Here is a 23,842-nt window from a genome sequence, read left to right as displayed (position 1 = left end):
GGGACTTACGGGCTGGATGCTCACGGAATCGTCTACGGGAGGATGTAGAACCAGCTGATTGGTGCTCGTTTTTTTGCTTTGCGTGAATCACGGCGCCCACTTGCTCTTTCGTTCCGCCACATCAGTCCGTAGCTAAGCTTTCAGTAAAACTTGCCCGTAAGTGTAGCATTACTGCCAGCGGAGCAGGGCAGACCGCCGCCGGAGGGACGTACGCCAAGACCGTTTCCCTCTCCGCCCGTTCACACGGTCACGCTGACAACACGGCGTATGCCCGGTGCATGAGATCAGGTCACATCACATACCGTGTCTCCCATCAAGTCAAACACCTGTTTGCTGTGCATGGCCAGAAAGGGGCAAAGGGCTCATCTGTCTATTTCCTTCTTTTCCCAAAAGGAGGTCGGAACCCTCTCCCTCTGCGTCAATTGATACTACTACGCACAACTATTCTTACTCAAGTTGGTTCCAGCCTCCAGGAAGCGAGACCAAATTCATCAACAAGTTGAGCACATAGTAGCAAAAACACGAACTCAGCTAGAGCTCTGTTCTCCTCAGGATTTTTTTGAATGTGTCGCTCACTCGCTCGTTGTTGGATTCCCAATGAAAAAACTTGTTTGCTACAGTAGGTCACGAGATTTGCGGCTTGGTGCTGATTTCAACAATCCTGGCGCATTTTCCGGTGACGGGTCACTCACTCACTCACTCACTCACCGAGATGCACTATGTGTCCGTTTCAAAAAGACAAAAAAGATGCACTATGTGTGTGGTGTGGTATGAACGGAGGACCAAGAGGAAAAAAGTTGGCAAAAGCCAAAAGGAGGTGTAAATACGTTACATCTCTGTCAAAAGTGTCAACTGAAACCCAAATGATTTCCAGTTGGCTCTGCTTCGCTTTGGTCTACCGTTCCTCTTTGTCCACGTGGCTGGCTGCACTTCCTTTTTGCCGGTTAATTTGGCCTGCCACGGCTGGCTGATAACGTAGGTGTGAAAGTATATATACTAGTAGACTGCCCGTGCGTTGCCACGGGCTTTTGAAAATTTGTATTGGTTGCATGTCAAATTTTACATAGATTGAAAGATAGGCAATAAGAAAAAAAAAATGGAATAATACGCTTGCAATGTACTTTGATAAAAAAATGTAATTCAACCCTATACACCTGATGCACAAAATAAAGGTGGTACACAAACATTGAACTCTTTATTCTAAACTGCATTACAAATGATAATAACACTGGAATGCATATTTTAATTCTTAAAATCATTTTTCTCATGAAAGCATGTGCATTATTATTATCCATTAATTAAAAACAACACATGAAGGATTTTTTTTCCTTTTATACAAATGTTCCAAGATGTTACAACCAGAAACTTCATTGCAATATGCAATTGGCTGGCAAACTATTACATAATATGGATTTAGGCGCTTGACGATAAAGAGTTTCCCCGCTTTATATTATAAAGTAGCCATCCGATACAATCAGCTCATTGAGGCTTGCAGCACAAACAAACCCAAAATAAAAATGAGAGAAAAAGAAAGAGAAACAAATCTCGACATCGGTAGATCAACGAAACAAAGATGACCGGTAACCGCTCCACCCTCCGACGAAGTACCACCGCACTCCTAGCACCACCACCAGGGAGCCACACCACCGCGCATCAGACCGTCGGCCCGCCCCAAACCAGATGGGGCCCAAAAGAGCTATTACATAAAAGGGAAGTGAGTAACCAACCCTAATTCGACATAAACTCATACATTAACATCAAATATAAGGGTGAATGACATGCAACATCAATTGCGAATAAGAGTGCTAAAACTTTCCCAGAAAATATACTCCCTCTATTCCTAAATTTAAGTCTTTTTAGATATTCTAATACGAACTACATACTTATGTATATAGACATATTTTAGAAACGAACTACATACTTATGTACATAGACATATTTTAGAAAATGTAGATCCACTCGTTTTGTTCTGTATGTAGTCCGCATTGGAATCTCTAAAAAAACTTGTATTTAAGAACGGAGGGAGTAAGGCACAACTCACAAGTTTACAACACATTTTTCCTGTGTTAGCGCAAAAGTCAAATAATACATGGTAGGATTGAGGAGAGAAGGTCTATAATATTACTCTTATCGGCTGTTCATAATTCTATTAGCAAGAGGGGGAGAGAGAGAGAGAATCGGCACCCCCAAACTGTCTCCATAAGTCCATATGTCTTGCTATCCGAAAACCCAGGCCATATGTGAGGAGGAAATGGGGTAAGGACGTATATGGGCAGCACGCCACATCAGGCCGAAAAAGGCACGATTTTTTAAAAAATTATTCCCTCTATAAACTATAATATAAGAGCGTTTAGATCACTATGCTCTTATATTAGTTTACGGAGGGAGTACAAGGCACCCCAAAGATATTGATGGTATGAATTGCTACGAACTTAAATGCTTAATACAATCAACCAAAAAGCTACCGGCGTGCTTCTCCATCCATTTTGAGCCAGTCCACCTATTGAGGACTTCTTGTTAAAACCTGCAATCATTCCAGATAGCCTGCAAAACAGGAGTTCTATGTCAGTAAATAATGTAAAAATAATAATGTCAGTTGAGTTGAAAGGCTTAAATTGAAAACCAACAAATATATGTAGGCTTATTTCATACTGCTATTTTAATGAGCACCAATAACCTCCTTGTCAACATCATAATATATCATCCAAAATCATATTAACAATTTTAAGCCAACTTTATACTACTTATGAATATAAATAATATAATTAATTAACAAACATTGGATTGTAAGAGATGTGAAAAACACTTCATGTTTCAAGGAATAAGATGGTGTGAGTATCATCCGAAAGCTTTCTGGAGAAATAAGAATAGAGAGTTGTTTAGTTCATCATCGTTACATGTATAAATGGGGAAAACACGCTATGAATAAGAGAAATAACAAATAAGGATAGAGAGTTGTTAAGTTCAGCACACTGTTTATTTGCTTAATGTAGAAATAAGGCAACATCCCGTGTAAAAAGATAATTTTATCGACAAACGAATTCCCACCAGTTCTTAAAAAATGGCTATGTGGTTGACTTGGAAGGCATTTCATAACATGTTTATAATTTTTTTGAGGATGACTACCTAAAAAGGACCAAATACATCACTTGGTACATTCAGATAGCATCAGCGAACGAAGCTCCTCGGGCACGTCCGCAATTATTAGTGAGTCCTCATGCCGTCTAGCTCTGGCAGCGAGCTCATGTGCTAGACAGTTTTGTTCCCTTTTGATGGCCTTGTCCTGAACTGAATTGAAGATCCGGCTTGTGTTTTTTATCTCACTGACAACCCAGAAACATTCCGATCGGTTTGGTCTGACTTGTCCCACTCATTTGCAATCATTTTGTTGTCAGTCTCAATGATCAGTGGGCCTTGGTACAGTCTCGACAGCAATACCAGACCCATCAGGATAGCTTGCCCCTCTGCCTCTTCAATTCATCGATTTACTCGCCGAGAAGACAACATGCCTCGTATGATCCCGTGCGATCGTGCCAGCCCAGGCTTCGCATGTGCCTGACAAAAAGGCAGCGTCAGTGTTTAGTTTTACAACACCTTCAGGCGGCTCTTTCCACTGGGCATTTGGCTCGGCGTTCGGCTGATTCCTAGTCGTGGTGTGTCTAGATGCAGACAGGGCCCAGCAACTCTTGTTTCCCTGTCCAACAGCAGATATCGACAGATTCCTGATTCCTCCTCATACTGCACAAGGAACATCACCGATCTCGAAATGGTTTCTTTGCCATCACTGTGGATATAGTTATCTCGTAGAAACCAGGCTCTCCATAACAACAGCAGAATTTTCTTTCTTATCTCTGAATCATACTTGTCCAGTAGGATTTGTAGCCAGTCTGTTTCAGTGTACCAGAACTCCTTTTCTTCTGGAAGCCTCCACTCTTTCCTCATGGCAAATCTCAACGCCTTACTTTTTGTGCATGATATAACAGCATGATATTCATCTTCCTCCCCGTTCCCACATGTCACACACACTATCCTGAACAATAGTACGCCTGCGTAACATGTATATTTGCCTCAAAATCAGAATGGATGGTAGAATTACATAAGTGCAGTTTGTCCATTTCAGAGATACAACTTTCTGAAGGAACTATGTCAATGATTCCCACAGGAAAATATAGCGTCCGATACTGGGAAATGTAATAGCACGCAAAGTCATAATTCTGAATGCTTAGGAATCTGGAGAGTATTATTTCTTCAAAAAAATGGACAAAGCAAATTAGCATGGTCCAATGCAGGTTCTGCAACTTCTATTTTACGCGTGTTTTTATAAATAATTATCGGAAACACAAAGGAAGACAATATGTTTGAGTAAGTAACAATATGTTTTAGAAGATGATGCCTTCCTAATATTTAAGCACATAGCTGAAATTTACTGAACCGTGGGAGATGGATCGAAAGTACAGTAGAAGAATGAACAAATAGATTTTATTTCTATTTTCCACAGCCTATATGTCAACAATGAGAAGTTCCTCGAGAACCAAGCTTACAACAAACAGTGAATAAGAGGGAAAGCAATATGGCAATTTAATGGCTCATCGACCATGCAAGTTGGTAGCATCCCAAGTGATGATCAATTTTAAACATAATCTTTAACTACAAGAATGACAACACTACAATTCATCATTTGTTTAGAGAGATGCATTTCTACCCTGAATAAGAGATAATAGAAGGACAAACTTAAAGTATGCTAATGCAGTGTAGTGCCATCAGGCATGGATAAGTATACAAGGAAAAACCCATGTTCTAGGCATTTTTTTACCCCGAACGATGCATGGAACAACCAAATAATAAACAGATTAGGAAAATTATGCATCTCTCTTTGTCCATAATAAGGTTCGTCTCTTCTACCAAATCATTCGGCCGCCACTCTGTCCACATGGGGAGTGCGCTAGCATTAGTAGCATGTATCTAAACTCTGATTACCGGCTCGTACATTGATTAACAACTGGTGCAGAGAGAACTCACTTGTGGTGAGAAACTGAAGTGTTGGCGAAGGGTTGAGGGAGCTCGAAGGGATTGGTATCACTGACCAAGTTGTGCTTCATTACAATCCCTAGAAAACTTCAGAAAGGGTGTCTCTGTCCACCCACATAAATCAAAAGGTAAATCTATGATTGCGTGGCAGGCCTGATAATCCACTCCAAACCAATAAAAAAGAGATCGATCTGTGACTTGTTGAGTAATTAACAAACCCGGTACTTGGGGTTGGGGCAACATCATATTCCTCCTTTGTCGTCTTCCCTAAACTCCTTTCTCTTGCCAAAATTTGGACTGTATCACTGCTTTCAATTGTCTGAAATCAACAGAATGTCTGCACAACATTCCCATATGCCTGAAAATATTCTGGACGCGCACAACACATATTGACAGATATGGATTGACGGTTTTCGTGTCTTATAAAAGCTTGACAGTCTTGACCATGTCATTTGTTATTGAATACTAAGCAAGCGTTGAGCAAAGGTACCTTAAGTTTTGCTTACGGAATGTTGCTCCTGACTAATCGCTATGCATTGCGGTGAGAATATTGCACACCTTGCCGAGGCTGAAATTATTTACTTCGAGATTCTTGATGAAATTTTTTCATAAGAACTGGATTGATCTCACTGTGTGAGTTCCACTGCCTCTTCTCTTCACAAATTGCAGATAGAGGGTGATTTTGCTGGTTCCTGAATATGCTCACATACCAACCTGCTTTGCATGGAGGAGATGCATCCTCGCCTTCATTCTGTTTTGCACGAAGAAGAATTACCTTTGTCCCTCTTAACCTGCACACAAAAAACCAAAGAAGACAATGACAATCCTACTGTATACAATATAAATACCAAGCAATTTCAAAGCATGAAAAAAATTCAAGCGCAAGACCATCATGGAGTGGATGGGGAAACGAGAATAATATAATTGTACTACAATTTCAAGCAAGACGCTATGTAACTGACCTAGCACCAGCACACATTTTTGTGCATCAACAGGTAACGTGCATGCCCTCATCTCGGCTTTCCATGATGAATTCTGAAATCATTCTCCCAAGCGAATAGCTTATACTATTTGTACGCTTCTTGGCATGAATCAAATGACATGCCTTCTACACGAACAAAAGTGTCGGCCAAGTGCTTGCCTTCAGAGTTTAGAAGACATCTTCCAATCGAGTTCATCTTGCTTGGGGTTGCTCTGGTCGCAAGTCCAGTTTGAATCCAGTTCCTGAACCAAAGAATCAACTGTCAAATCGTGTTTGGAACTGAATTTTAGCAGGGACGGAAAGGGGAGAGGAGCACTCACGGTTGTCGAATCAGCAGCATTGCAAGGCAAGATATGCACTCAGTGTTCTGAAAATCTGCAGAATAGACATGAAACATAAGTGTACCCTGCATACAAAACAAGACCAAGATCAAATGTGTAAAATTGAGAACCACCAAATCTGATTCAAGCACAAAAGAACAAGGGAGAGCTTATGCTATCCTGCTGCTAGGCCACGGTCATTGCCGGCGAGCACCCGGTCGAGGACTATCGCAAGTTCACAACACATCCGCAAACCTGGCCTTGTCGTTGTTCTCCATGTCCGCGCCAGTCCCGCCCAAGGTCATGAAGCACAAGGACAGGAGCCGGGGACATTAATGGATGTATGTATCAGTGCCCAATAGATGTACATAAGTACTGTGAAAAATTGATGTGGCGTCCAATGGATATATGAACATGCAAAGGGCGAAGGCGGACCTCGGCAGCGATGTCCAGATGGCGACCTGCAGGTCCGCAATGAAGGCGGCGGCGCCTCCTCTAGGACCTCGGCACCGGCTCCTCGATTACCCCTCAGCCTTTAGAAACTTGAAGGCTCACTATTAGTTCTAATTCTCATGGCCTATTAGAAAACAACATGTATCGTTGTTGCTTGATCAAGCAAACACCACACATAGGCATGCACACGCAACAAGCATCCATCGTCACCCAGCAAGCAGCAGGCAAGCACACACACGCTGACTTCATAGAAGCATCAATCAGTGGAGATCACGCACTCACACATGCTAGCTGAGCCTGGTGACGAGCCAAGGGCCACCCCGGCGCGGGCCAGGGCCGGCAGAGCACAGTGGACGGAGGCCAAACGCGACTGGCAGACGCAGATCCGCGGAACTCCGGGCAGAGCGTCATCACCGGCGCCCCCCATGGAGTCAAGCGGGAGTGGGGAAGCGGGCGGTGGAGGAGGGCGCTGGGGTTGGGGTCGCAGTCGGACGAAAGGACAGATCCGGCGATGATGTAGCCGTCGCGCGCGACCCGATCTGTGCGTCACAAGCAGGCCCAACGATGGCCAACGAGTGCCGCGATGGGGAGGAGGTGGGCCATGCGGGCAGCCGAGTGCCGCGCAGATCAAGCTGACCGCCGGCGGGAGGTCAGCTGACGGCCACCATGAGCGAAGGTGAAGATCGGATCGAGGGGCGGAGAAGCTCGCGCAAACGGACTTGGATTTCGACGGGAGACGCGTCCCTGCTTTGAGGAGCCGCCTTCGCGGCCACCGGCGGCGGCGGCGTGGTTGTGGTGGAGGTCTGTGACGGCTAGGGTTGGGGGCGCCCCGGTGTCGCCCTAGGAGGAGAGCGGAGGAGGTGGGTGCGTTTCTTTTTCATGCGGGAGGTAGTCGCTCGAGGGCACCGTGCCTGCGTGCGGGTCGTGCCCGTTTTTTTCGCTGGTTTTTCTTCGTAGATTTTTTTTCGTCTGGTTCTGTGGCTTGCGAGGGGAGTACGTAGAGCAATCGCTAGGTGGTTTGCTTCGAGTTTTTTTTGCGGCTCGTCGGTTCAGGGGGGAATCTCTGAGAGGTGGGATCGAGGACGAAAAAACCCGTTTTAGTGAGACGAAAATTGACCGGCGGAGGTTGAGAGGGAGGTGGGAAGTAGTACCAAAGAAGTACCAAAAAAGACCGGGTGAGGTGGGACGAAAATAAAACCCGGAACGCGACCTACCAACTGAGACATTAAGAGTTTAGACTTACTACTTTTTCGATCAGTATCATGGCATGGATCTGCAGATCATTGGTGTTAGAAGGGAGAGAGAGGTTTGATGAAATAGTTGTTGTATTGCTTGAGCCTCGTGGGCATATATATAGGAGTACATGATCTACTTGAAGTACAAGGCAAGCCAGAATATTTCCTAGTCTAACCTATGTTTCCTAATACAATCACGTTACTCAACATCCCCCCGCAGTCACAACGGTAGCGACGCAGACGGTGAGACTGGAGAAGAATCCGAAGGCAAGCCGACGGACACCCCCCCCACAGTCGTAACGGTCGACGCATCGCGGAGTCGTGGCTGGAGTGGAAACCGACGAGGTTGCTCAAGCGAGGCGGTAGCCCTTTGTGCCGTTTGTCGATGTAGCCGAGAGCGTGGGTGGTGGAGCCGTGGTCGAGGTAGCCGTGCGAAGAATGCCGTGGTCGATGTCGAGTCGGGGTAGCCGGTGTCGAGGAAGTCGTCGTGGAGCCGCGGGCGCAAGGAGACGCCGAGTTAGCATGGGCGCAGTGGTGTCGAAGTAGTGGTGCGCCGGGAAGAAGATGTTGTTGACGACGCGTCGCGGCGGGGTTGCCAAACCCGGGGACACATCGTAGACGAAGACACGCGTCGGTGTTGCCAGCACCGGGCATGCATAGACGGTCGAAGACGAAGTTGACGAAGCGCCGCACCAGGCTTGCCAGGCCCGGGGACACGTCGTGGATGAAGGCACGCATCGGTGTTGCCAGCACCGGGCATGCGTAGACTGGGACCTGCACGAGCTGTACGCCATGTCGAAGAAGTCGGAGAGGCCAGCAGAGAAGGACTCGACGACCGTCGCCAATCGGCGCGGCGCCAATGTCGCTCGCGGTTGTCGGAGTAGATGAAGCGGTCGGGATAGATGACGGCGACGCTGGCGACGAGCTGGTGCTGGATGAAGACGATGGAGGTGGACGGGCGGCGGCGGCGGCTACGGCGGTAGCGGCGGCGGCGGCCAAAGAAGAGCGGCGGCGGTGCTCGAAGTAGGCGATAGAACCCGACAGCGTGACGAAGACCGGCGCGGACGGTGGCGTTCCCGCGCCAAGGAAGACGGCGCGGCGCATACCACGGGAGGTCGACGTGTGGTGCCGGCGGAGTGGACCGCGGGCCGCGGCGCTACGGCCCGAAAAGGCGACGCAGCGGCGGCAGGCGGGTCGGGGCGACGACGGAAGACCTCAGGGCAGCGGCAGGGACCGCGGGCCGCGACGCTGCGGCCCGAAGGGGCGACGCAACGGCGGTTCGCGAGTCGGTGCAACCGCGGGAACGGCCTCGTGACGGCGGCGTGGACCGCGTGCCACGCTCGCTACGGCCCGACGGGGCGACGCAGTGGCGGCGCGAGGGTCGGTGCAGCCACGGGGACGGTCTGGAGCGGACGGCCCCGGGGCGGCGGTGGACCGCGGGCCGCAGCACTACGGCCCGAGGGGGCGACGCAGCGGTGACGCGGGTCGGTGCAGCCGTGAGGAGAACCACGTGGCGGCGGCGCTGCGGCCCGACGGGGCGACGCAGCGGCAGCCCGATGCTCGATCGGTGGAGAGGCGCGCTGAACTCGGGGACGACCTTCACGGGACCCGCGGAGGCGCGCGTAACCGACGGGCCAGGTCGGTCGCGCGGCGTAGATGAGGCGGATCGCGGCGGCGAGCGGGTGATCAAGCCGATCGCGCGCGAGGTTGGGGACGCCGCTCGATGGAGACGGGGTGGCGGCGGAGTCCGAGATGAAGCCGGCGACGGCGGGCGGCAGGGCGGCTATGATTGGCCGCCGCATGGCGCGAGGCCGCCGGGTCGGGGTGATGCAGGAGTCCCGGTCGGAGCAGGGCGGTGACGGCCGGCGCAGGGCGACGGGCAGACCGACGCGCGGACGGCGGCTGGCACTGTCGGGCCACCTCGGCGCGCGTGGCCGCCGGGTCGGAGGAGAGGCCGGCTAGTCGCGCCGGGGTCGGAGTAGAGGCGCTCGGGGTCGACGGCGGCGGTGGGCGACGCAAACCGATCAAGTAGAGATCGGAAAACCAAAAAGAATCCGCGCGATCAAGATGACCGGCGGGAGAGAGAAAAACCCCGGAGCAAGGCTCGGGGAAAAGACTCTCTAGGGCAGCCGGTCAACACGACCGGCGGACGAACCCTAGGTACGGGCGGCGCGGCCCCCGGCGGCGGTCATGGAGGCCGACCGCGCCAGGGGCGGCGCGCGGATGCGGAAGCGGCTAGGGTTTAGGATCGACTTGCGATAGATACCATGTTAGAAGGGAGAGAGAGGTTTGATGAAATAGTTGTTGTATTGCTTGAGCCTCGTGGGCATATATATAGGAGTACATGATCTACTTGAAGTACAAGGCAAGCCAGAATATTTCCTAGTCTAACCTATGTTTCCTAATACAATCACGTTACTCAACAATTGGCATTGGCATATATACGTGGTAATTCCTTTGTCCGATGAGAAAAGGATGGTGGCATGCATGTACACGTGCTGATGCGCAAGCTTTGTTTGATTCTCTGGGCCGGCTGACACACGAGATGGATGGGTCGTTGACTATGGTGCTGGATGAGCATCGGCCGGCCTAACATGGGTCGCTGCTGCATTTTTATTACCAGTACGGGCAAGCGCATGCATGTTTGTTCCATCTGGCCAGCCAATTAAATTTAATGAAACCCTGTCATCACATCAGTAAAATTTCTGGACGCGTACATCAGCACATCTTTACATAGTACAAGATGCTTAATAAGGCAAGTGACGGCTCAAAGATGTTCTGTTATTTTTATTATTATATGAATGAGACACGTCTAGTGTACAACTCTACGACATGCGTAAAGATTAGTTGGTCTTCTGCATGTGCGCGCGTGTACGTTGCGAGTAGCGTACATGCACAGCAGCACAGGTACCCGACCAGAGGAGGAGAGGGTGTCGATGGAGGGCAAGAACAAAGCAGCGAAATCGAATTCCATTCGTGCCGGCGTCCGTTGTTGCTTCCTGTACGTACGTGCTACGGTATATGCCGTGCTTCTGCTAGGCTCCGGCGAAATCGCCTAGCTGGCCAAACGGTGCCGGACAAGTATTTATATACATATTGCCCGGCCTGTACGCCGGAGCACGGAGGAGAGCGTGGCCTAGCTAGCTAGCTAGCTAGGTCGTCGGCGGGATCGCACACCGACGCCATTGATACCGGCGGCCGGCGGTGCGTGGCTGACAATGGAGTCGCATAACAGTAAATCGTGGGGCCCACACGCTCGCTCGCACGTTCCAGCGCAGCGCAGCACCGCCGCCGGACGTACGGCAAGACCGTCTGCCTCTTGGCTGCACGTTCACACCGACCACACTCACCTAAACACGGCATGACCAGAGAGAATACCGTGTCAAGATCTCAAGTCAAACGCCTGCTTCTTCTTTCTTGCGCATGGCCAGAGAGAATTAAGGGCTCGTCTTTCTTTTTAGTAAAGCAACAAAAAAGCAAGGGGTTTGGGCCCCGATTACTTCTATTCAAGATGAGAAACCGACGTGGCTCGTTAAAAATGAGAAACGATCATGTCTTCTCAACGAATGAACAAAAAAAAAGGAAGCGAATGAATTGCCATTGAGCGGTATTTTTTCCGATTTGGCCATTTTGACTCTTTTTTCAGCAACCCTTGTCCAGGGTACTGGTAGTATAGCTCAATAGAAGAAGAGAAAAGTTCGTTTGCTAATTGTTAGGCGCTTGAAATTTTTTCACGCGCAAGACGAGGCCTGCAGGGATGACAGGCGGCCACGCTGAGGCCAAGCCAGGACCTCACCGGAGACAAGGACGACACTGCAAGCAGCGGCGGCGCGGGTGGAGGTGAGGAAGAAACTTCACCGAGACAGAGAGAGGGGGATAGAAGGATGACCGGGGTGGTGACCAGCAGCGACGATGGTGGGAGGTTGAGAAGAGGGCGGGGCGGGGTGGCGAGGCAGTGCGCGACGGCGCCTATAAGCCATGTATGGTGGAGCGCTGGAGGCTGACAGTTGGGGCGAGGTAGGTTGGGGCAGCCGTGAGGAAGAAGAAAAGAAGGAAGAAGATTAACAATGTTGATCTGTTTTGAGCCATTGGATGAAGAGCCGATGGTCCTAATAAAAATTGATTGATGCAGAACATTTTTTTTTCATAATTCTGGCTAACTAAAAAATAAAAGAAAAGGATACTAGATGGTTTCCCTTTGCATCACGCGTGCATTTGATTGTTTCATCGTCCCCTAATTCCCTCCTACTTATCAAAACGAAATAAAAATGAGAATTCTACATGGATATCTTATCTTGCTTACAAAGGGCCCCACGCCTTCGCTTACTCGAGCCAAAATTGGAACTGTCACACACAATTGGTAATCAAGCAGCCAAAATATAAATGAGGTTACATGTCGTATCCTACTTACAAATAGCTCCACATCTTCGGTTACTTGAGCCAAAGTTGGAGTCGGCACATATCACTGCGAGATCTCTCCGTGAATAAACGCGCGCGGACGGCACCCGAGCGGTATTCTCCGTGAAAATCCGAACACGGACGAGTGGGTTCAACAACAGGAACTCGGCTAGAGCTCTGTTCTCCTTAGGATTTTTTTTGAATGTGTCACTCACTCGCTCGTTGTTGCATTCCTGATGAAAAACTTGTTTGCTACGTCAGGAGATTTGCGGCTTGGTGCTGATTTCAATAATCCTGGCGCATTTTCCGGTGATGGGTCACTCCCTCACTCACCAAGATGCACTCTGTGCAGTATGAACGAACAAAGAGGAAAAGAGTTTGCAAAAGCCAAAAGGAGACGGAGAAATGCTGAAAGGGGACGACGATACAAGAATCCACCTCTGTCAACTGAGCCCGAAAAGCATTCCGGTGTCCTTTGCGTCCCTTTCGTGTGCTGTTTCTTTTCTCAATTTATCTATGGACTTTCACTTCACTGCGTTCCTTCTGCTGGTTAATTAATTGGCCTGCCATGGCTGACAACGTATGTGTGAAATTATTGTCAGCGCCAGAGCCGCCTTGTATTAAAATTAAGTATTTCCCGTGTAAACTAATATAAGACTCGCACACCTCCCTCCCCCGCCTCGTCTTCCCGAGCGACGCGACCGGGGGCTTCCCTCCAACCTTCCTCTCGGTGGTGAGGTGGCGGTGGTGCGGCTGCTTGGCTGAGGGGCGACGCGGTGGCTGGCGGTGACTCCCTCCCGGCCGACGCCCACGACTTGCTCATCGCCGGAGTTGTGGAGGGTGATGGGCAAGAAGAGGGGAGGAGGAGGAGGATAGATTGCGGTGTGGACGGAGCCGGAGCGCGGCTTATATAGTCGCGATCAGGCCATGCAAAGGACCGGTCAGCCACTTCAATGCACCGTAGCGTCCGGAGTTGGTTCCTCGGGAAGCTGCGCCGCATTGAAGGGCTCCTGATAGGTCGTGTCGGTCAGCGCCGCCCCCTTCCTCCGTTCACATCGTTGCATCAAATGCCGGCCGCTGCGTGCATCAGAAAGCACGGGAAGGGGCGGGTGGAGGGTTTAGGTGGGCCAAGGCGGTCAGAAACGGGTGTGGTAGCGGTCCGGACGCACACAAAGCCCCCTCCTCCCCTCCCTCACGTTTGTTCCCGGTTTGTGGAAGAAAACGTGTTCAGACTGCCCTTTCGATCGATATAGACCCATGTTGAATGACTTTCGCGGTTCGGACGTATGCGGGTTGTTTGAGAGTCGTTATTGAAGATGCCCTTGATATTCCCTTTTCCTTTGTTCTGGAATTGTGGTAATACCTGTATCTTGTGAATGAGAAACAAGGTTTTGGCCTTTTTATGATGGCCAATGATTTTGAAAGGCTCGTGGCTTGCAAGTACATGTGCTGATGTGAATATAGAGTACATGCCATCGTTTGATTCTCTGGACCGGCTGACGACACAGGAGATGGATGGGTCGTTGACTCGGCTGATGGATGGATCAGCATCTGCGCGTCGATCTCGTCTGCCTAACATGCATGAAAGCGTCGTCCCAGCTGGGATACGGTGCATTTTTTAAATTTCTGTGAGCAAAAGCGTATCGGTATGTTGGTTCGATCTATCTAGACAACTAAATTAGTAAGTAAAACCCTGTCATTGGACCGGTGAAGCGTGGGTAAGTATTTATCTACTGTACATATTACCCGGCCAAAGGGAAACGGGCCGGAACACGGACGGGAGCCAGCCGGCCAGCCTGCAGATCGACCGCGGCCTAGCCAGGTCGTCGGCGGCGCCGCACACGCCGATCGACGCCATACCGGCGCCCGGCGGTGCGGTGCGGTGCGTGGCTGACCATGGAGGGAGACGGGGTCGCGCCGTGAACTAAACCGCGGGCGGGCCCCACCCCAACGCGCTCGCTCGCTCGTTCCAGCGCAGCGCAGCACCGCCGCCGGACGTACTGTAGGCCAACACCGTCTGCCTCTTCTCTGCACGTTCACACGGCCACACTGACCCAACACACGGCATGTATACACACATGACAGCTGAGATCACGTCACGGATACCGTGTCAAGATCAAGTCAAACGCCTGCTTGCTTCTTCTTCATGGTCAGAAAGAACCAAAAGGCTGGTTTTTTTTTATTTTCAAAAAACACTACTCCCTCTATCCCATAATATAAGATCGTTTTTGCCACTACACTAGTGTAAAAAACGCTTTTATATTATGGAACCAAGGAAGCACAAAAGAAAAATCAATGGCTTTCTGCCTAGATTTCTACTTTACGTGCATTACTACATCCCCCTCCTACGTCCGAAAATACTTGCCGGGACCTGGGAAAGTAAATTTACATCAACGTATTTAAAATGAGAAACGGCCATGCCTGATTAAAATGAGAAATTAAAATATTTCATAGTTCCCTGTTTGATTTGATTAATTCCCTCCTACTTGTCAGAAACGAAATTAAGGTCAGAATTCTACATGCATGCCTTATCTTGCTTACAAATGTCCCCACACCCTCCGTTACTCGAGCCAAAACTGGAGTCGTCACGTATAACTCATAGTCAAGCAACCGAAAATATAAGTGAGGTTGCATATCTTATCCTACTTATAAATAGCTTCGCATCTTCAGTTACTTGAGCCAAAGTCGGAGTCTTTTCTTTTCTTTTCTTTTCTTTTTTGCGGGGTGCCAAAGCTGGAGTATAATAATTGGCAAACAATAACCATGTCATTAATTTTGGTGTGATGGAGCCTAGTATCTATGATGATAAACCTTTTAATAAGTAATGTAAAGCGTCTTTATCGAAAAACCTCTGATGATAAAGTATGTTTCATGTTACTCCGGGCCAAACTGTAAGATGGTATGCCTTTTCGACGGCCACGAATTCAAACCATTTATCAGTTTGACACATCAAGATTTACATTGAGTTTCTAGACAATATAATCTCACTATTCGTGTTTCCTGGTCACTTTTTCTTCCGTACACACTACATAGAGAGTTATTTATCTCCTACAATAGCGTGGCACGCCATTGTTTCACCTCCGACAAGATATACCACATGTCACATGGTGTATCTCACCCTTTCCACATTTCTCTCCTGATTCGCAAGAGGCACCAACATAGTTGACAGCCACAACAGGCCGACCAGGAAGGTGATCCTCAAGCGGCACTGCGAGGGTTGCAGTGGCTCGATTTCAACCACCTCAAACGCAGACTTTGTCGAGGCTCGTGTGGATGCCGGTCACCGGCCCACTCGAGGCAACCCGACCACGGATTGTCGGCCGCGGCCGAACCTAGGCGTGGAGGGGGTGGGGGTGCCGGGGAAGAAGAAAACTTAACGAGGGCTAAAATGGAAAGTGCAAATTTACATCGCATGTCGAAAAAAAGTTAGTTTTAGTAGTAAAGTTACTGCCGGTCAAGCTCCGGTAGAAAACGAGAAACGGTCCCAGCATTTCAGCGTCCCCCAAAATTCCGTTTCGAGATATATGGGGTAATTATTTAACACTTGCTTGATTTTTACAGCCTCTGTCCGTAGATATATCGAGCTGCTGCCGCAGCTCTCCTCATTCCGATCCCCTCTCCTTCCAAGTTCCAATCCATCCCCCCGCCGCGTCGTCTTCCTCTCGCCTTCCTCCTCCCCCTGCTCAGCCCCCGCCTAACCTCCCCCTGGTCCACGGCGACCTCGGACTTTCCTCCACCAAACCGCGCCAACCCCCATTCCATTGGCCGCCCCCTCAAACATCCCCCCGCCATTCGCGCCACCATCCATTCCATTTCCATTCCCTCCTGCTCCCCCACAGCTGCTCCATCCGCCCCCTTTGTCTTTGACTCCCGCCGGCCGGAATCGGCCGAACTCCCCGCTTTCTTATCCCCCGCCCGCCCGTCTCTCCCCGGACCCCTCAGACCAGCAAGTTCTTGCGAGGAGCAGCCGGTTTTTCTTGGTCTTGGTCTTGGAAGGAATTCGGAGGCGGCGATGGCGTCGATCCGGCGGCCGCACTCGCCGGCCAGGGCGCAGCACCTGCTGCGGCACAACCACCCCTTCGCCACCGCCTCGCCGCCCTCCTCACCGCTGCGCCACGCCTCCTCCGCCGCCTCGGCCGCCGCGCCCTCCTCCTCGCCGAGGAAGCCGGGCTACCCGCACCCGTTCCTCTTCTTCTCCCGCCGCCCGCTGCCGCGCTTCGCCGCCTTCTTCCTCCTCGGCTCCTTCATCGGCCTGCTCCACCTCCTCTCCCACCTCCCGCTCCACCACACCCTCCCCTCCCACTCCTCCTCCTCCCCCCACCCCACCCACCTCCACCACCACCCGCAGGACCAGCCCATGACCCAGCAGCAGCAGCAGTACCTAGCCGACGACGCGGCCGGCGGCGGCGAGGAGGGGGACGCCAACGACAAGCTGCTCATCGTCGTCACGCCCACGCGCGCGCGGGCCTCGCAGGCCTACTACCTGAGCCGGATGGGCCAGACGCTGCGCCTGGTCCGCCCGCCCGTGCTCTGGGTCGTCGTCGAGGCCGGCAAGCCCACCGCCGAGGCCGCCCTCGCGCTGCGCCGCACCGCCGTCATGCACCGCTACGTCGGCTGCTGCGACGCCCTCAACGCCTCCGCCTCCCCCGCCGTCGACTTCCGCCCGCACCAGCTCAACGCCGGCCTCGAGGTCGTCGAGAACCACCGCCTCGACGGCGTCGTCTACTTCGCCGACGAGGAGGGCGTCTACTCCCTGCCGCTCTTCGACCGCCTCCGCCAGATCAGGTACCCCCATCTCCCCCATCCCGCCTTCAGATTCAGCCGTGTATGCGTACGAAATGTGCAGTCTTTGACCAATTTTTATTACACATCTGAAGAATCAAGATCCAAGTTCCAATGTATGCTTGCTTTCTAGGATGGCAAAGCAAATTTTGGCATCTAGAGCTGAAATATCAAAACTTCATCCATGGAGTTGCTATCCGAATTGAAAATTTCTTTCTTCTTAGAAGATTCGTTAGTGCACATCATTTGCCTTCCAGGTTGCCATTGATGCTTCAATGTTAGCACACATTCCTTGCCTGGAACAGCAGTTAGTATCTGCTACTCTGGCAAGCAAATGAATCTGAAACTTTATGCTCTGTTTATCACTGGATAAAATTGGATGATGTGTAAAGCACCAACTTGGTATTGACTTGCTGCTGCCTGTCATTGATTTAGGAGGTTCGGCACATGGCCTGTTCCGACGATCTCCGAGGGCGGCCACGACGTGGTGCTGGAAGGGCCCGTATGCAAGCAGAACCAAGTTGTGGGGTGGCACACAAGTGGGGGTGCCAACAAGCTCCAGAGATTTCATGTCGCCATGTCGGGCTTCGCGTTCAACAGCACCATGCTCTGGGATCCCAGGCTGAGGTCCCATCGGGCCTGGAACTCGATCCGGCACCCGGAAATGGTGGAACAGGGCTTCCAAGTAAGCTCCTTGCTTCTCTTTGCATCTCTTGAGTCACACATACCATGTTCAAGTCAAGTACTCTGGTGGCTAGTACGGTGTGCGTGTTCATTTTAATTGATCTGCATTTGTCCTGTCCTAACCGCTATACCGACACCGCATACGTGGAAATTCGAAAGATAACAAAAGGCGTGTCAATGGAGCAAAATAAGAACAAAAAAACAGTTGTGTGTAGCCATCTAACAACATGGTGATCAATCAAACAAATGGGAGATCCCATTTGCAAGCTTTGTTTGGATCATATTGGCCATGTTTTTCTGCATGGGGTATTAACAGCTGAGATTCCTCTTGTTACTTTGCAGGGAACCACGTTTGTGGAGCAGTTAGTGGAGGATGAGAGCCAGATGGAGGGCATACCTGCAGACTGCTCCCAAATAATGAACTGGCATGTGCCATTTGGATCTGAGAGCCCGGTCTATCCCAAAGGGTGGCGGTCCGCGGCGAATCTGGATGTGATTATCCCTCTAAAATAAATAGTTTCATCAGCAGCTCTGTTCATCAAAGCACTAACTCGTTTGACAGGTCGGTTTACTTTTCGATCCCCTTCGCGAACTCTGCTTTAGCTCTCTGCTTCTGGATTGCGATGCGTGGTTGTTTCTCACTTATTGTGTGTTTGTGTCCTTCAACTTGACGCTAGCGACTATACACGGGTGTCATTTGGTTATGTTTGTCCTGTCTCTTTTATTCCATTGAATTTTTCTCAGGATTAGATTAGTTGGCATCTGATTGTGACTCCTTTGAATTTTCATCTACCGGGTGTCCTTGGTTGACGGGGACAATGTTGTGTGCAGCTGCCTTTCTGTCACTGTGCAATTAATTATTTTTCATGGAAAATTTTCTACATCATGGAACGCTAGATTGGTTCCGTTTAATAATTTCTGACAATTTGAACTGAATAATGAAGGAAGCGGTTCAAATCGCTACCGCACTCTAGTAAAATGACACAAATTAAAATCAGTTTTTTTTCTAAAAAATAAGGTGAACATCCTAAGAACCAGACTATGCAATTTTTTATGCTTTTGTTTGCATACATCACCGCTATCCCTTTCGCCTTTGAATAGGTTCTTTTTTTATCCTACGGATTTGCTTCTGAACAAGTTTCGTACCTTAGTTGTTGCAATGCATTTATGCTTGAGTCTCTTCAAACTTTATCTGAACCCAATTGCTGGTGCTTTGTTTCAGGCATTTACATAGCGGTTGAGCCTTGAAGATTGGGCTTAACAGGTGCAGAGGCATTCCAGGCTGACTTACCTTTGAGAAGCAGCAGCGGCGGCTCTTGGCAAGACGTTGCTACATAGTAGTTTTCGCTGTACGACTTTTGAGAAATATTTTGTAGGATGGAGAGAACTGGTGGGGCAACTCAACTCTTTGCCGTGTAACTGTAAATGTTGTCGCGATTTGTATTCATTTGTTGAGTTGCAAAAGCCAAAAGATGGAATATATATGCAACATTTGAATATCTTTCAGTTGTTGCACATGGTCTTGGTAGATGCTCAATACACAGGTTCTTAAAGGTGCCCTTCGATTTGCAGGATTCTCGAAATGCATGAATAGGATAAATTTTAGTTTAATGTCTACTGAGATCCTATAGGATTAGAAAGTCTTAAGAATTTAGATCAAAGAGTGTTTGACGGATAACAGAATTTGTACCAAGGGGTTTGTGGATGGGGATGGAAATTTTCCTCTAAAAAGGAGTCACGAGCAATCTTTGAAAAAAAAAGATCCAAGGATTCCAATACGGTGGATGTGTGTACAAAAAAAATCATAAGAATTCAAATCAAATCATTGAAAAATTATTATTAATTTCTTTGAATCAAAGGAACCGACTCAAATAGTTGGTGATACTCTGCTCAAGCTATTTGAGTGTGCACTCTACCGGATGAACGAACTAAGAACACAACTTGCTTGGAACACAAAAAAATTGCAGGACACGAGGGAGGAAAAATAGGTTCTAAACCGGCATTTAGACATCCAGCTAAAACACCAGCTGCTTGATAAATAAAACATACCTGATACAAATTCTGAACAATCCTACAGGCATCCAATATGAACAATCAGGAATGTGTGTAACTGAGTAACGGCTGACTTCAAGCATTTGTGGTAGGATGGAGAACTGGTGGGGCAACTCTGACTCTTTACCGTGCAAATGTAAATCTTGTCGCGGTTTGTATTCATTTGTTGAGTTGGAAAAATGCCAAAAGGTGAAATATATAAACATTTGAATATCTTTCAGTTGCACATTGTCTTGGTAGATGTTCAGTACAAAGGTTAAAGGCGCTCTTTGATTCGCAAGATTTTCGAAATGCAGTAATAGGAGAAATTGAAGTTGACTGTCCTCTTAGATCCTGTAGGATTAGTTAGTCATAGGAATTCAGATCAAAAGAGTGTTTGATGGACAAAAGAATTTGTACCAAGGGGTTTGAGTGGATGGGAATTTTCCTTGGAAATTTTCCTCCAAGGAGTCAAGAGCAATCTTTTCAAAAAAGGATCTAAGGATTCCATTACTGTGGATGTATGTTCAAAAAATAATCATTACAATCAAATCATCAAAAAAACTGTATGTAATTTCTTTGAATCAAAGTAGCCCTCAGAAAGACTCAAATAGTTGGTGATACTACACTCAATCTTTTTTCTTGAATACGCATGAGTGTGCGTATCATCCATTAGAGAAGGAACGGGGAAAAAGCCCCATACTACGCTCAATCCATTTGAGCATGAGCATGCACTCAATACTGGATGAACAAACTCAGAACTCAACTTGCTTTGAAGACAATTATCGCAGAACACGATGAAACAAGAGTCAGGTCCTAAACCAGCATTTAGATTTCATCACACGACATCCAGAAAAAACACCATCTGCTTGATAAAAAAGAACATGATACAAATTCTCAATAACCCCAAAGCCAAACCTTGAAAAAGAACAATCATCATGATAAAACAGGCATCCAGTATGAACAATCGCGATTCTGTAACAAGTAACTGCTGACTTCAAGCATGGCTTTTGTCTACAAAATTCATGCAACATGAGATTGCTTAGCATGCCATTGCAACCAGGATCTAGCCAAGCATGGTCACAGGGTAGAAGTATTTCGGATTACAAGATATCTAATACAAAAGGATTGCTCGTCTAATCTCTCAGGCTATAATCTCAATTTAGGGACTTCCTCCGATCAGCGGATCATCAATCCTTGCATCCCCTGCCCGCCATCTTCAGTCACCTTGTTAGCTTGGATTGTGTTGATAGCATTTGCGATATTTCCCTGTAGCAGAATTTTAAGAGGAAACTGATTAGTTATTCAGTAACCACCTAAAAGTTCCTCTCTAGGTCACTGTAGGAGTTACATCTGACATTCATCAAGAAATTGGAAAGCTATGCATGCATGTTCTTACTGAACTAGTTTGCAGCTGAAAATTATCTACTGAAATTCAAGACAAGGTAAAGTCTTACCCTCCACACTCCAAGCTTTGAACGTAGACTCTGCCATTGTGGCATCCCGAAGACCCTCGCAGTATGCCGGCTGAAATTACATACCAGACCAAGTATTAACCAAAAAGGAAAGCATAACACTGTAATATGGACCAAGAAAGTCTTGTGGACATGAATACCTGACAATGACCAATTGATTAAGCTGGTCAACTTTGCAGTCCAGAATCTTGGACGAAATTGCTTTCACAATCCAATATTCCACCTCATCATCATTGATCTAACAAAAAGAATTAAAGAAGTCAATATAATATTAAATCAAGTGAACAACAATAGGAAGGCAAGGCAAGCCGATTACCTCAAGGGCTTTTGTAATTGCAGAGTAAGGAATTTCCCCAGAACAATGGCCGCTCAGATCAAGCAGGGACATCAGACGCATTTTGGTTATGCACTCCTCATGAACCAGTCCTGCAAATGGTCCCACCATTAGATATCAAAGAGTTGAAGCAACGTAGAATTGCTAGCATTGGTTCACCAGAACATACCATATCCTTGCAGCAAGCTAGAGTTAGCAGTCTGAAACGCTAAATAGGAATCGAGCCTCAGAGTAAGGAATATCTTCAGTAGCTCGTAAACTGGCTGATACTTCTCATCTTTCTCAAGCTGTGCAACAGCTGGCATGTCGAGCAGGTCACACTGCAATAAGCATATTTCCATCAATACAGTATATAAGTTATGCAGCCGGTGCTAGATTTTTAACTGGTATTAAATCACATGAATAGTTTGCCAAGGTTAAAACTTGCTAAATAAATCCCTCAAGAATTTCAGAACCTACTGTTGGCATACAAGGCACAACGCCCTACAAAGCAGTAGCAAAGGAATTGTGCAATGCAATGCGTAGCGACACAAGTTTGTGGAAGCAATAATCCATCAAACCAAAAGAAGAACGCCTGTAGGGGACATCTTCTCACAAATGTTGGCTCGGTCTGGTAGTAACCGGAAATATTTAAGGTTGACAAGATTAACATTTGCAGGCTAGTGCAAGCAGATAGCTTTAGTCTTATATCTAATATATAGTGATATTTGACTGTTATAACCAAATTCACATTTGGTAACATGATTGGAGAATGGCATGTTATATCATGTTCTAGCACAAAGAAAGCGATACATCACTCACAGAGAATCAAACTCATAAGCATGCATTATGTCTCCCACTAGATTTTGTCTGCCAAACACAAGACCTAAAGGCGGAGATGCGAACAAAAGGATAAAAGTACCTGATAGAGATCAGATGACTTGACAAACTCAATGATTGCTGCAGCAGCTTCTTCCTTTGCCGCACCGATTGCGTCGGCCTCATCAGCCGATCCATCGAACGTGGCCAGGTACTTGTTCAGAAACTTGAAGTACTCCTTGGTCATGCTGTCAATCATCATCATAACAAGAACGGATCGCATCAGTATACAACAATCTTGCCATGTTACTCATATACAGTGGTTAAAAAATGCAAGGAACTTGGAAGCAAAGGACAATGATGCGTGCCGCACCCCTTCTGGTCTTTAAGAATCCTGGTGACGGCAAGGAACAGGTCCCTCTGCTCCGGCTTGCCGATGCCCCAGTAGGCGACAAAGGCGTCGATGTTCTTGAAGGTGGGGACGACGCAGTCGGCGGCGGCCTTCCCGGCGGCGGCGGCGAGCTCGAGCGCCTTCCTGTAGACCAAGGCCTTGCCGGAGAGGCTCGGCAGCAGGTTGTACAGGCTGAACAGGCTGCACACACCACACATTGGCAGCGGAAGCACAAGATTCGTCGTCAGGAAACTTATATATATATATGGCAATCCTATACAAGGAGGCAGGGATGGGCGCGAGGGTCGCCGCCGCCGCCGCCGCTTACACTTTGATGCGCAGCGTGGGCTTCTCGCCCGGCTGGTGGGTGAGCTTGGCGCAGATGAGCTTGGCGATCTCCAGCGCCTCGTCCTCGGATCCGGCCTTGGTGACGAGGTTGCAGATGACGGTGAGGACGCACTCGAGATCTGCGGCCGCTAACAGCGAGCGACGTAGGATAAGCAAGGCGCAATTTTCAACAAGAAATCGATAGGGATGGAGAAGGAGAGGGGAGGGGGAGGGGGAGGGGAGAGGTACCTTTGTCGGAGAGGCGTGGGGCGAGGAGGAGGAGGTCGGCGTTGGCGAGCATGAGGTTGGCCATGTCGAGCCAGCGGGCGGCGAGGACGTGCTGCTGCGCCTCGGCGCAGAGGCGGGCCACCTCCGGGTCGGCGACCTCGGCGCCCGCGTCGGCCCAGGCGAGCTCCGCCGTGGAGCGCACCACCGCCAGCATCGGCTCCTCCTCCGTGGTGTTGACGATCGTCGCCATGGCCGGCTCCTTCTCTCTTCCGCGCTTATGCTGCTGCTGCCGCCGCCGGAGTGGGGGAGGAGGGGATTGGGATTGGGAGTCGACAGAGAGCCAAAGAGAGGAAGAGGAGGAAACCCTAAAACCCTC

General features: G+C 48.9%; 3 protein-coding genes across 12 annotated transcripts; 1 reads left to right on the top strand and 2 right to left on the bottom strand.

The window, feature by feature from the left end:
• Nucleotides 1–2,026: 2,026 nt before the first annotated feature.
• Nucleotides 2,027–7,699, bottom strand: LOC123187087 (uncharacterized). Of its 9 annotated transcripts, none has more exons than XR_006493812.1 (7): nt 7,066–7,677; nt 6,766–6,872; nt 6,331–6,385; nt 5,991–6,252; nt 5,020–5,819; nt 3,127–4,046; nt 2,027–2,544 (listed from the first exon to the last, which is right to left on the bottom strand). XR_006493812.1 is itself a non-coding variant. In XM_044598856.1 (5 exons), exons 1-4 carry the CDS (start codon nt 7,208–7,210, stop codon nt 6,096–6,098), a joined length of 459 nt encoding a protein of 152 aa, XP_044454791.1. In that variant the 5' UTR covers nt 7,211–7,699; the 3' UTR covers nt 5,788–5,819; nt 5,991–6,095. The 9 variants fall into 9 exon arrangements, 1 of the variants encoding a protein (XP_044454791.1); XR_006493811.1 differs by having other exon boundaries at nt 6,766–6,863; XR_006493813.1 differs by lacking the exon at nt 6,766–6,872 and having other exon boundaries at nt 7,066–7,676.
• An 8,380-nt stretch (nt 7,700–16,079) lies between these two features.
• On the top strand, nt 16,080–19,381 carry LOC123187086 (probable glucuronosyltransferase Os04g0103100). The gene is made up of 4 exons (XM_044598855.1): nt 16,080–17,201; nt 17,634–17,883; nt 18,225–18,444; nt 19,105–19,381. Exons 1-3 carry the CDS (start codon nt 16,429–16,431, stop codon nt 18,393–18,395), a joined length of 1,194 nt encoding a protein of 397 aa, XP_044454790.1. The 5' UTR covers nt 16,080–16,428; the 3' UTR covers nt 18,396–18,444; nt 19,105–19,381.
• Nucleotides 19,382–20,832: 1,451 nt separating this feature from the next.
• On the bottom strand, nt 20,833–23,842 carry LOC123187085 (eukaryotic translation initiation factor 3 subunit M). 2 transcript variants are annotated; one of them, XM_044598852.1, is made up of 9 exons: nt 23,488–23,842; nt 23,240–23,387; nt 22,894–23,112; nt 22,624–22,768; nt 21,892–22,042; nt 21,705–21,814; nt 21,529–21,626; nt 21,371–21,440; nt 20,833–21,182 (listed from the first exon to the last, which is right to left on the bottom strand). In XM_044598852.1, exons 1-9 carry the CDS (start codon nt 23,714–23,716, stop codon nt 21,093–21,095), a joined length of 1,260 nt encoding a protein of 419 aa, XP_044454787.1. In that variant the 5' UTR covers nt 23,717–23,842; the 3' UTR covers nt 20,833–21,092. The 2 variants fall into 2 exon arrangements, with proteins under 2 accessions (XP_044454787.1, XP_044454788.1); XM_044598853.1 differs by having other exon boundaries at nt 23,240–23,378.

Source organism: Triticum aestivum, chromosome 2A, assembly GCF_018294505.1.
Source record: "Triticum aestivum cultivar Chinese Spring chromosome 2A, IWGSC CS RefSeq v2.1, whole genome shotgun sequence".
Lineage (NCBI taxonomy): Eukaryota > Viridiplantae > Streptophyta > Magnoliopsida > Poales > Poaceae > Triticum > Triticum aestivum.
This window is presented reverse-complemented; position numbering and strand designations above follow the sequence as displayed.